The following is a 14,007-nucleotide window of genomic DNA, read 5'->3' as shown; positions in this document are numbered from 1 at the left end:
AAGTATCACTTGCCATGCTTAGTCTTTACTGGCGTTCATCGTTTAAATCTCCCTACAGTCATGAAGACAGTGCTATGCATTTTCTCTTTCTGAAGACCTTTCTCAATAAGGGGTAATCCCCAGACCCCACAGATACCATTTTGGAAATGTCTGGAGACATTGGCTGTCACAACTAGGTAGAAATTATGAGTGTAAGAAGCATCCTATAATTCACAGGAAAAAAATTTCCACAACAAGGGATTACTGTCTCAAAATATCAGTGTCACTGGTGAGAAGCTTAGAGATGGATTTCTTTCTTTCTTTCTCTTCCTCTTTCTTTCTTTCTTTCTTTCTTTCTTTCTTTCTTTCTTTCTTTCTTTCTTTCTTTTTTTCTCTGAAGCTTGAAGGGGTTAAATAACTTGCTCAAAACTACTTGATGATAATGTCCCAGCTTGTACCTTTGAGCCACATTTCAGGCAAGTTGTTAAATGACTGCAGCAATAGATTGATCATGCCTGGCAGCAAAGAAGCCACAGTTCCCAGTGAGAACCTTTGCTCACTGGGAACTGAAGAGCACACCTCGGTGTAAGTGGTTCTTGTCAATTGTCTACAGGTTACCTACTCTGGCATCCATTTCATCAAGCATATAGAATCAGGCCCATGGAGAGCAGCGTTTGACTCTAAGCATTGACATCTCTGTGCACATAGACACACACACTAGAACATATAATTTCTCTGATTTTTAAAATGCTATTAGCAGATATATGACAAATATAATATAAAGGCAGTTTATGTAAGTAAATAGTCACACTGCCTCTAATACTCCTTGAAATACAAAATAGAGTTACAGTATATAATGAACAAGATGAACAAGTTATACATAATGAATCCATTGAATACTGAAATGATAGAAAAGGACTTTGATATCTCCTCCAGAACTTTTCTCCTGTGCAGCCTGTTCCTGGGCTACTGTAACTTTAGGCAGGGAAAAGGATGTTCTAAGAACCACAATTGTTGAGACTGGCCTTACTTTCACTGCTAGCCTTGGGTATGGCTGTCTTTTACATTTGAGAGAAGAGCCACCTTCTGCCCTCAATCCAGCACAGCCATGTATGTCCAAGACTCACTGCTTGGAAGACTTTTCCTGTGTTCTGTACTGAAACACTCAGTCTCAAAACACAGCTAACCACCCACATAATAAAACAAATGCAAAGTGAGTTGCCAAGCTAAATCTGTCCGATTTTCCTAAGTGTTAGAATACAAAAGGCATCAGGTATTGAGAAAGCCTATCAAAGGGGAGAAAGGTAACAGAAAGAAAGCAGTAGTAAGCTGACAGCCTCTGATTTTTGTTTTACACCCGTTTTATCCTGTTTTATCTTCATAGAGCAATAGATTTCCCAAGTGTCCAGAAACAAAGATCTCAGCCTAGCCATCACAGATTTTCATTGTTGCCTCCTTCTGCACACTGTGGCCCTGAGCACACACTGTTACTGGCACAGGGGGCCAGGCACTGCCTACAATGTTGGCAAGTGCTGAAAAAGAGGCTGCGCCGTTGTCATTTCTGAGTATAAATAAAAATACCAAAAAGGTTATACAAGCACAATTTAGATTGAGATTAAACTTTTCCCACCTTCTCATCATAAACCACCCTGACCAAAACATGTGACTACCTATGTGCTAACTTTAGCCAATGAAAAATAAAATCAAAAATTTCAATTCCTTTGACTTTCCATAACATTTATCTAATCATTAGCCATCATAGGCAAAAGCCATATTTTACAATACAATTAAAGGGCATTTCAAATATCACATCCATCTCTAAATAAAACTATCACTATCAATATACACAAAGATAAAAAGTTGAAGAGTGCCCAGTGTTGGTAATGATTGTTCACCCATCGTGACTCATGAAATTTTAGTAGGAGCAAAACCACTATTAATAAGAATACATACACACTTAATGTGAAAAACGTATTCTGCATGTCCACCTAGTTAAATAGCCAAACACACATACACATACAAGAGAAGACTACTATCTATATGTGCTTGTATGTATATATGTGTATATACATGTGTACACACACACACACACACATATATATATATATATATATATATATATAGAGAGAGAGAGAGAGAGAGAGAGAGAGAGAGAGAGAGAGGGAGAGGGAGAGAGAGAGAGGTGTGCTTGTGCGTGTATAAGGAATTATGGAAGACTTGTGGCATCTAGATTGGTTCACAGTGGTTATCTCTATAAAGAGCTCTGGTGCAAGGGATGGGGAAATAGTCTCTTTTCGCTGCACAGGCTCCGCTACTGTTGAGATGTTTTTCCATGGAAATGGATAATATCCTTTCTCATTTGAATCAATCATGCACTGAGAAAATAATTTACACAAAAGAAGGTGATAGTAAAAATTATACATTAGATCCTCTGTATCCAAAAGCCTGCTCACTCAGAGCTGTGCTAGTCAGGGCTACATTTATCTCTAGACAGAGATTCTGTTCTTGAATGCCAGATTATCCAACCAACCCTAAGTCATCTGCCCAAAGAAATAAGGCTAAATATAAAGTCGTGTTTTGTAAACTGCCACAGTTACAGCAAAATCTCATAGGCTCCAGAGGAAACTCTCAAACCAAAGAACATTTCCCTGCAGGGGAACCCATAACTATTTACAGCTTCTGAAAGAAAATGGCTTCCCCTGGCTTTCTAACCCCCACCATAGCCACTGCTTGCTCTCTTCTGCTCCAGGCAAGAGAAATGCAGATCTAAAATCTATACACATCCTCAGAACTTACTTGAGATCAAATGTGTATTTCTGCAGTGAACAAGCTGTTCCATGTGTTAAGCACACTGGGGAAATCAGGCAGAAACCTCATGTTTTTTCTACACATCCATTCCATACATCCATCCATTCATGCATCCTTCCATTCATGCATCCATCCATCCATCTATCCATCCAGTCCCCATGGGAATGTATGAGCCAATTCTAAGCACTGGGAAGGCAGATGCCTGTGGTTAATATGGAAGAACATACCTCAAAGAGAAGTGGTTGGAGGGAGCAGTAGTGTCTGTAGGTGAGCCTGACTGATCCCCAGACAAGAGAAAAGTTTGGTTTCTTTCTTCATGTTTGTTGTCTCAAACATTAAATGGCAAATATGATGGAGTCACCATGCACACTGATGCAGAGGCAAATGTTGTTCTTGCTTAGTGTGCTCAGAATCACAAGACATCCTAAGAGAAAGGGCATCTATGCACACTTCCAAAGCACTCATCCTGCAATAAACCTGTGCCATCTTCACCATAATGCTTGGCATTCTTCTACAGCGACCTTTTCCAGAATAGGACACATCCAGTCATTCCACGCAAAGCCTTCTTATGTGGGCAGATTCTTCCACCTGTGGAGATGGCCCTGACCTGTGGAGCTTCCTGAGACTATAAGACCTCACCCCATCACAGTACCCACCATCTTAATGAATCTCACTATCCCCTCTGGCACATGTTTCTGACTCAAGCCAGGCACATTTATTTGACACTTTGACTTGATGAGTGCCTAGGTTCACACCCATATATGACTATTTTTATGACCATTTTGGGAAGCTTAGATTTTTGTCTGGTTGCTGGCAGCTTCTTTCTGCTGTGTTCCATCAAGCCTTTCAATAGTTACAGCCTTTGTTATCTTGCTATCACATACACTGTCATGAAAAACATGGGAGAGGGGACAGACGAAAATACCCACACCAAAAGGATATACATTCCTAGATATATGTCACATATTGACCTTAACTTCAGGGCAAATGATCTTTAGAGTCCTGAAAGCTGGAAGCTTGATTCTTTTTCCTTAATTACCACACACAAGGCAGGGAAATGAAGCCTTTCCAAAGTGTTCTGTAAGAATGCATATGTGGGTGGGTAGGGAAGTGGGGGGCGCTATGGGGGACTTTTGGGATAGCATTGGAAATGTAATTGAGGAAAATATGTAATAAAAACATTAAAAATCAAAAAAAAAAAAGAAAAAAACAAAAAAAAAACAAAAAAACAAAAAAAGAATGCATATGTATCGAAAGATGGCCTAGTCGGCCATCACTGGAAAGAGAGGCCCATTGGACTTGCAAACTTTATATGCCCCAATACAGGGGAACGCCAGGGCCAAAAGAATGGGAATGGGTGGGTAGGGAAGTGGGGGGGGGGGTATGGGGGACTTTTGGGATAGCATTGGAAATGTAATTGAGGAAAATACGTAATAAAAAAATATCTAAAATATGTATGGAACCTAGGAAGTTAGACATCAACCTAATAACCCAAATAAAAAATTGGAGTACAGATCTAAAAAAAAAAGAAAGAAAGAAAGAACTACTAAGCCATCTCTTCATCCCAACCCCCTGTTCAGTTTTTACTTCCTTAAAAGGAATCCTTCACACAAAGGTCCTCTGAGGACTCTTCATCTGAAGCCAAACCTGGCCTCTGACTTTGCGAGTAACGATGTGAAAGCAAGAAACTGCTGGTGGAAACTCACGTGTACAGACCTCCCTTTGCTGCTTCTACAGGGGTTGGCCCATGTGCCACAAGCAAAGGTTCAGTCTCAAGTTTTAAGTTGGCACAGACTTGTTTTCTTTAATTTTGTTAATTATTCTAAGGTCATTCCAAACAGCCGTGTCTGGAATCACATCACTTCAGAGAAGCCCTAGAAGGCAGGTGTGCCCAGACTTTCCCATCACTGAGGCTGCCACTGGTGTGCAGAGCTGAAGCACTGAGTGGTTTCCTCATGGACCATTGGCGCCAGCCTAGAGGAGGCATTCCACACGCCTGCATCACCTTCTATTCTACCTGCTTTGCATCCACAGATCATGGAGTCAGTGTCCCATCACCCATCTCTCCACATCAAAAGTAGGACATCACTACCACTTTGATGCCATGCCAGGTTTTTATTGAGCCCCAGAACTCTAGAGTTTTCAGATACGCAAACTAACTTCTTTTACAGCCTGTAAAACTTTCTCTCTGCGAACTTGTGGTTGTGCTTCTAGTACATTTGAACCCAGTGAGAGTCCATGGACTCCTGGAATCAAGAGGCTACAAAGCATGAACTGCTACATCCAATCTGTTACCGTAACACTGGGCAGATTTTCACCCAAACCTCTCTGGGCACAGGTGAGAATCCTGTCTTCACAGATCACCAGGGAAAAGACTATACTGCCAACCCAGGTAGCCCAGTCCATCACCAGCTCCTTCCAACACTGACATGACCTTTGTACTCCGTAGGAATGAATGTTTCATACCAGGTTGCTATGAGCTTTAGAACCCAAAATTTGAATATTTGGTACCAAAAGTCACAAAGCAGCTTGATTGCTAGCACATTATTCAGCCACTATTGAAAAATGGCATTTCAAACCAAATATTGACACCCACACCTTGGGTTGGATCCACCTTCATTTTTCTAATAAGTTCCTGAGTAGCAATCTCCTTAGGATCCCAGGACATCCTGGATCTGATCATTGATAAATGGAGAGTCCATTTTCTTGATCCTTAAAATCACAGCTATCATTCCCTTTCCATATTGTATGCCAGCAGGACAGAGCCTGCCATGAGAGGTAAGCACTGTGCTTCTGGGGAGTACTCCTCTCCCTCCCCCCACCTCTCTCTCTCACATACACATGCACACACACAAACACAGACACAGACATGCTCACACATGCATAAACACATACACACATGCACACAGCTTTTGGTTTCTGGTTTGCTCCTTTGTCGTTTGGAAAGGAAAGCTTTAAAGACATCCTCTTCCTGGGTTTCTCATCGTGCAATGCAGAGCAGAGACCTCTATCGTCTCTACAAGGTCCAATTACATTTTTTGGCACTTGAAGATACACAGGGCCTTCTCCAGCTCAAAGCAAAATATGCACCCCCCTTTCTTTAAACTATTTCCCTTGGCAAAGGGGAAAGTCCAAGAGACTGGACTGGTCATGGAAACCCTGACCCAGGAACTAATGTGAGCTTCAGACAAGACACAGCCCCAGAGAAGGAGTGCGCGCGGTCATTGTCTGAGATCGAGGGCCTGAAATTGACACCATATGTACCCGAGGAGCGATTGCTCCAAGGGGTGGGGAGAGAAAAGCCATATGTCAGAACATTGTGGCAACACCTAATTCATCCTGAGGTTATAAATAAATATGATGCTCCTTTAAAAAAAAAAGCAAAGGTTGAAAAATCTTTAACTAGATTGCTTCTGTGACCATCCTTCAGGCAGAAGTGGACTTTATTAGGGAGATAACAGGAATAAAGAGAAACACGTAACAACTTTTATGGTATATTTTACATGATTTTTTTTTGCAGTAAATAAAGTGGTTATAGGGCTCCAAGGAAAAGAGCCCAGATGTTAGAGAGTTGTGTGAAATTTAGGGGAAACAAGCTGTAAAAAACACAGCCATAAAATAGGCTGTCAGTGCCACACATCTGGACAATACAGCTGTATGTTCCTAGTGCCTGTCGTCACCCAAAGAAAACTCAATAACCTTATTTCACCCCAATTAGTCCACATACCAACAGGATCAACATTAAGCAGCCAGGGATGGGGGCGCAGGGGGAGGGGGAGCGCAGTGCAGCATTCGTATGGTGGCCCTGTGTCAAGCAGTTTTATCTTTCACCTGAATTTGGTCACCAAGAAAAAAGGGACTGCCAACATAGTCATTTTCACTATTATAAAACTTGACTCAATTATAACATCCTAATAAGTCAAAGACTGACAGTTTGGACTGCCAGCTACTCCAAACAACATCAGACTCTCTATAGCATGAAAGCTACCTGTCATGAAGTAGACTGTGTCCACTAAGTACAGTCCTGGGAGTCTGACACCACTGTACAAAGTGTTCACCACGTTGCTGAAGACGGAGCTGATAATGAAATGACCCAGCCTTGATGGTCCTGGACACATTTCCCATCTATGCATTTGCCTGGTAACAACCTGTTTTTACATTAAGACAAATATCACAAAGCATAAAGCATCCTGTCATCCTCTTATCACTGACAGACCGTATCAAAGATTATAAAGTGTTGTCTTTCCTAATAACTGTTTCTTTCTAGGTGTTCCTGGCAGCAAAAACAATCATGGAGAGTGGAGAGAAACTAACCTTACCATTGATAGGGAAACTCTTGAAATGTCAACTTCTCCATATTAAATCCAAGGACCAGCAGAGACGAGAAAATGAAAAGAAGGTACCATATGGAACATGCGTCCCCCAGAGCTCAGAAGTTAGTGGGTGGGACAGTTAAAGATCCCACACACACACACTTCCTAAGCCGCTATAGTGTGTGTTGTGGCAAGCCTGAAAGTCTCCTCTACTCCTTAGGGAAGCAGCTGCTCACTCATGGGTGTATTGGAAGAGTTGTGATATATATATATATATATATATATATATATATATATATATATATATATATATATATATATATATATATGTGTGTGTGTGTGTGTGTGTGTGTGTGTGTGTGTGTGTGTATATATAATTTCCCTTATTTGTGAAAATGGCAATATCCAGAACATGTAATCAAGGTGGTTTTATGGTAGAATCTTTAATATTGTAACAAGAATGGGGCTCAGGAAAGAGACAGAGTCACAAGTAAATATCAAAACAAGGGGAAAAGAATCGCCAAATTAGGATATATTTAAATTGTCTGTGATATAGACTAGGAGTGTTTATTAGCATGGCAAGCACCCTGCCCTTTCAGAGCAAAGTGACAGCTTCAGCAACAACCAGTCACTCCTGCTGCCAGATCCTCTCTCTGATCTTTTTCTTTCCACATAGGGAAACTTTTTATTTACTCTGCCTATAGAAATCAGTGTGCTTTTTAAAATTTACATTTGCTTCTGAAAAAATACGTTAAACATGCACAGTGATGCCCAATTCAGAACCATTTGTTATGATCACTACTAGGAATGAGAAAGGCTTTCCTCCATTTTCAAATTATGCTGAAATATTTTTGTGACAGCAGATGCTTCTGTGTGCATGTGTGATGTGTGTCCACATGCATAAGTGACGGATTAGAAGGTGAGTTCTTTGTGACCTTGAGTAGGACGGACAAAAAACAACTAATGGAAATAGAAAAGGTAAATATATTCCCATTATACCTTCCTTACCTTTGCAAAACCCATAGATCTAGGTATCCTATTTGATTGAGTTTTTTATGACCATGACAATGACGGCGACGGTGATGGTGGTGGTGGTGGTGATGATGATGATGATGATGATGGTGGTGGTGGTGGTGGTGGTGATGGTGATGACGTCATCACTTTGTACTTGCATTAGGCTCTATGTACTTGCAAAAGCTCTACGCTTTCCTAGAAAGAACCCCATATAGCTTCTTTCTGGGCTGGCACATTTTGTACCCAAGAAAATTCTATTCAAAGAAATGGTTGACGTTATGGATTTCCATCTGCTGGTGTTCTTTCCACCATGAATCATAAATTTGTACACTAAGAAACACTCAGAGAAGTTAAAAGTTAGCAAAAGAAAATTTAGACAATTTAAAAGTATAACCATATCCTCTTGTGTGTTTAGATGCCAATGTCATGGGAGAACTTGAATTGTGTAAGTGAACTGTGAGGTTTGTGAAACACCTACAGATGAACTGCACACTAAAGAGTGTCACAGGCCTATTTGCTTCCCGTTAGAAATCAGTAATTGTTTACTACAATATTTTCAGGTTTTAGTAAGCAATCTTCAAATAAAAAATGGAATATTCTAGACTCTCAGGAAATTTTAAATATGTGAACTGACAAAATATCCTTACATTGTTCTTTTGCTCAGCATTTCTCTGAACTGTGAACTATATTAATATGGTTAGGAGATTCTGGAGCTATAGAAAGAACCTTGATTTGCTTGTTAAAACTTTGGGTGTCTAACGAGCCATGGCTTGAAGTTAATTTATTGAAGAAAAAGCAGTAAGAGAACTCTGAGCAATTAAGAACCAATTTAATTTAATATCCTTATTACCAGTGCTTTCCAGAGCACCAGCCTCTTGTGTCTGAGCTGAAACCATCTGAGCAGGTGCTAAATAAATAGATGAAAACTGATTGGAATGGATTACTCCCCAGAAAGTCGTCCTTGTACATGAGAGGTGAAAGGAACGGTTTACAGGGTGAGGGGTGTACATCTCGGCAGTGCCACCTGAGAGGTTAGTCGGAACAAATGAGGTTAATGCTCGTCAGCCAAAAGTCTGGCAGACAGCAAAGTAAGCAGGGGCAACGTATCGTCTGCAATAGCTAAGGGAAGTGTATTACCAGTGGGGGAAGAGGGTCTTCTTCCTTGGACGAACCTAGAAAAGGCTCTACGTTGGTTGCACAGGGAGCAAATCGTAAGTTTTTTCAACCTTGCCATTAAATTTACAAAGATACTCACTTTCATGAGCTAATTCTAGTATATCGCTTGCATCTGTCCAGCCCCAAGAATGTTTTATATCTTCTGTGTTTAATTTTTGGAAATGAACTTTGCAAAGAATGAATGCTTTAGGGAAAAAATTATAGCAGTAATTATAGAAAATGTTAAGGCAGAGATGGAGGCACAGAGAAATGATAGGATTAGGCATTTTTTGTCTTTTGGCCCCCCGTGGAACAGATGTAATGCGTCACCATATATTTGGTTCTATTTCCACATGTTTTTTTTTTCTTTAAAAACAAACAGTAAATTATAGTTTAAAGTGCCAGATAGAATAAAGATACTTTAGTCCTGGCTAAGTTGAAGAATGTGCTGCAGCTGAACACAGGCTGTTGCTTTTGATTTCTGCTTTGAAAGGAAACTTGCTAGATAATTAATATCGTGAAAACTATAAGGGCAAGGCGCTCTGAAGGAACAAAGGTAAAACTTTAGCATGTGGACTTGTAGGATACAAATGACAACTTCCAATTGTAAATATGCTTGACCTGTTTGAAAACACTCATCTGTTTGGAAATACTTCGATAATGACTTCCAGATATATAAATATAGATATAGGTAGAAACAGAATAGAAATGTGTTCTGTTGTATAAGCATTTCTAACACCTCAGAACTTCTGAATGATGATCCTGCATAATAATAGCAATCAGGCTGCTTACAATGTCATAAAATTTGACTAGGGGTGTTTGTTGAGAAATAAAAACATCTCTAACATTTCAGAAGTCCTGAATATTATTATCCTATATTATCATAGCAAATTAGGCTGTTTACTATGTCATAAAATTTGAATGGGAATGTCTGCTCAGAAACGCATCTCCCCTCCACCGTTATCTCAAGGATCACTCTGCAGCTTTAGTCCTGCATTAACATCTTCAGTTAATTCATCAGCCTGGCAAACATCCACTATTACAAATATCCTTGGACACAGTGTACTGGGTGCAGCGATTCCCATCACATTCATTCTCGTTTTAAAATACGTCTCTTGGTTTTTATTCTGGAACATTTTGATTTGGCTATTGTGTGACTTTTTCTTTTCAGTCACTCTTGCTTCTGATAAACTTTTGTATTATGTATTAATTATAAGCACTTACTTGCTTGTGAATTATATCTCAGTGTGATTAAGAAACTAAAAGAAAAATGGTGTTCAAAAGAGTTGGAAAATGGCTATGGCTACATTACAAAAAAAAATCATTGACCTTTAATATTACTAACCGATATAAATGGAGTCTTCCTATAATTCAGAACTGAAATCAGAATATTTGAAAAGGCTTTCCCCAAAACATCCAAATATGTTTTAATTGTGCCTTTCGTGAATTAAAGTCGCTCACATTTTCTCAGACTTTCATAGCAAACACTTTTCTATGAAGGGCTGGTTCTTTTTGTCTGTAGTTTGTGTACCAAATATACACATACACAAGAATGGAGAAAAGGCAGACATAAAGAACTATGGGCAGACAATATCCAGCACCTTCTTCATTAAAAAAAGAAAAAGAAAACAGCCTAATTTTGCTAACATGGAATAATGAAGCCCCGTACAAGCTGCAGCCTTCTCCCAAGGAGAAAGGAAGAGAGAGTAAGAAGAACCACTTCCACAGACATCCCCGAGCTTCTTCCAGTCAAACCCCAAGAAGCTGGAAATGGGCCAGAGAAATGCCATTTTGCGCGTGTGTTTTATTTTAAAGGAAAGGCCATAGGGACAGACCAGGAAATTACAGGCTGGTTAGTTTTGATTCAGTTGTGGTTAAATTCTTCAGAAACTATTTTAAGAAGTCAAACAGAGGAAGGGCAGGGACCCTGTGTGGAGGGCTCCTGGGTGGTTCTAGGAAAGGAATAACTTGCCTCACTAACTGGCTGGAATTCTTTGAGGCAGGATTATCAAAATGAAGATCCAACTGACAAATGGAAGATCTAAGGAACCCCAAACCCCAGCAATTCTGCAGAAATAAATGATGCCCCAGCTGGCCTCTCTGCAAAACAGGACACTGCTGTGCTGGCTGTTTTGATTATTTTTAATGAAAACTTTTCATGCACTACTAGAAATTTTTGATTAAAGAGGGACAATAGACTAGCATTTTTAGATAGCAATTAATAATAGCTACTATTATTGACTGTTTGACTCTATATCTTCAGACAGGTTATATTATTTAGTAGTTAAACAATTTAATATCATTAGTACAATGAACCACTCCTAATTTACAGATGGTGAGACTGTGGGAGGTGGGAACTTAAGCCTTCTTGAAGAAGGCTCTCAACAGTCAAGAGTCCAATCCCAGCCATCAGATTGAATGTGTGCTGTTAACCACTGTGAATACTTCACCTGTCTGTCTCAGTTATTCTGAGATGGCCTCTGGCTCTCATGCAGTAAAACGCTGTCTGGTCCTGTTTCCCTGGGACTCAGAGTCTTGCTGGATAATCTGTCCACAGACATCTGCCCTGACTGATCATTTCTCATACAACTTTGTGAGGTTCAGTGTGGGGACAGTTGTCTAGAAAAGGAAGAAAACTCAGCAAAGATAAACAGCACTGGGTTAACTAATCACCAATACAAAGAGCAACCATGACTTAATTTCTAGTTCTTTCTTCCCAAGAAATCACCGAGTCTCTTGGAGAATGAGACTTTCTGAGCTTATTTTGTACACCCTAATGCCTTCTCCCTACCCCTTCCCAGTGGTTAATGAGGATATCATTAGCTTGCACGATGCTAAAGTTTCTCTGAGCTATGTATGATCCTGCAGGAAGCACATATCAGACCTGCCCCCTTCTTGGGCCACCACACACACAGACATCCCTATATTTTGATTCACGGAACTAGGAACTGTGCAAATTACCTCCCATGCCTAATACTACTGTGTGGTCTTATAAAGAGCGTATCATTTGATCAGTTGAAACAAATACATCCCTAAGCATGAATGTGTATATTCATGTAAACTTATGTGTATGTGTGCTGCTGGTGCCTATAGAGGCCAGAAGAGGAAACTGATCCCCTAGTGCTGGAATTATATACAAGCTCTTGGGATCTGCCCAATGTGAGTGATAGAAACCAAACTCAGGTCCTCGGGAAGAACAACTAGTGCTCTTCACCACCGTGCCATCTCTCCAGCCTCTCTAAACATATTTTTCTTCACTCTAACACAGCAGTTCTCAACCTGTGGGACTCCACCTCTTTGGGGGTCAAATGACCCTTTCACAGGGGTCATCTAGGACCATCAGAAAACATAGGTATTTACATTACAATTCATTTCAGTAGCAAAATTACAGTTATGAAGTAGCAATGAAAATAATTTTATGGTTGGAGGTCACCACAACATGAGCAATTGTGATAAAGGGTCACAGTGATAGGAGGACTGAGAACCAGTGTTCTAACAGCTCTCTGGAGAAACACATTTTTAATTCAACTTCATGCATTTTCAGATCACTGGAGGTACTGGAAATGACCTGGGGCAGTGAGCAGCAGGAGGGAGAGTGGAGAGGAATAAAAAAGAAAATATAGAAATAATGTATAAAGCATAACAGATAACAATAAACCACCATCATCCTGTTATTATCAATAACAGTAGTATTCAGAATGCTTCCTTTTCTACTTCTTGATATATATCATATATACTATATTATATCTAATAATCATACTATATGATATATGGAATATACATCATATATATTCATTCCTTTATAGAATTACAATCATGGTAAAATATTTTAATAGTTTTTTTAGCTAAAATGTATCATAATTTAGCTATTATCACATCACCCATATCTATTGTTATTACTTGTTCTGTGAGTTTCTACTGCTTATGCTAATTTTCTTATTTATTATTCTGTTGATGGACATGTATGTGCTTTCTACATTTGGGGTAGTAAATAATATACTATGCAGTACATAGTGGTCTATATTTTGAATAATGTTTTTATTGTAGATTTTAAAACTGGATTAGTTGGTTCCCCAAATATTCCCATAATCTTGTGTTTTCAAATTGAACTGTTACAATTAGACATAGTTCTGCATGTAAAAAAGAAAAAATCACCCTGATCAACTTAACTTGGAGATCACTGTGTATGTCATACACCATCTTGGATATTTGACAGTATGGTGGCTAATTAACAGTGACGGGATTTCATAAAAGTAAAACATATCTATTTCATACACGTATATTCTGAGTTTGGAGCACTTCACACACGCGCGAGCGAGCGCACACATGCCCTCTCTCATTACTTCCTTTATATTGCTCAATCCTTTTTCAAGAGGATAAATATGGTTAATATTGTTTTACCTCATGCACAGTCTCTGAGGCTCTTACCATCTCTGGAACCAAACAAGTGACTTGCTTACTAACTAGGAGGAGTGAGATGATCAAAGAGCTCTAACACAGGACTCAGAAAAGACCTAGTTTCTTGTAAAACACATAATGGACTAAGTTAGTTACAACTTCCACAAGCCTGCTTTCTCCTCCAGCTCCTTAATTTTACTGCAAAGTTCTTACAGCAGGCCACACACACATATCGGTGATACATGGTATATAGAGAATTGGCTATAAAATAGATGAAATATAGCTATTCACTTCCATGTACTTGGCTTTTACCAGTGAACCCCCACCCCCACTACTGAGA

At 39.6% G+C, this 14,007-nt stretch overlaps 1 protein-coding gene across 1 annotated transcript in view; it reads left to right on the top strand.

Annotated features, from left to right (window-relative positions):
- Spag17 (sperm associated antigen 17) overlaps window positions 1-14,007 on the top strand; it is a 268,834-nt gene that overhangs the window by 80,205 nt on the left and 174,622 nt on the right. Inside the window, exon 4 of the mRNA XM_021157134.2 lies at window positions 7,055-7,186. Coding sequence (XP_021012793.1) covers window positions 7,055-7,186 — 132 coding nt within the window. The remainder of the gene's footprint in view (window positions 1-7,054; window positions 7,187-14,007) is intronic.

The sequence above is a fragment of the Mus caroli genome, unplaced genomic scaffold (assembly GCF_978045245.1).
Source record: "Mus caroli unplaced genomic scaffold, Mus_caroli_1 scaffold_3, whole genome shotgun sequence".
In the NCBI taxonomy this organism is placed as follows: domain Eukaryota; kingdom Metazoa; phylum Chordata; class Mammalia; order Rodentia; family Muridae; genus Mus; species Mus caroli.
Note: the sequence above shows the minus strand (reverse complement) of the source record. Positions and strands in the feature narration are given on the sequence as shown.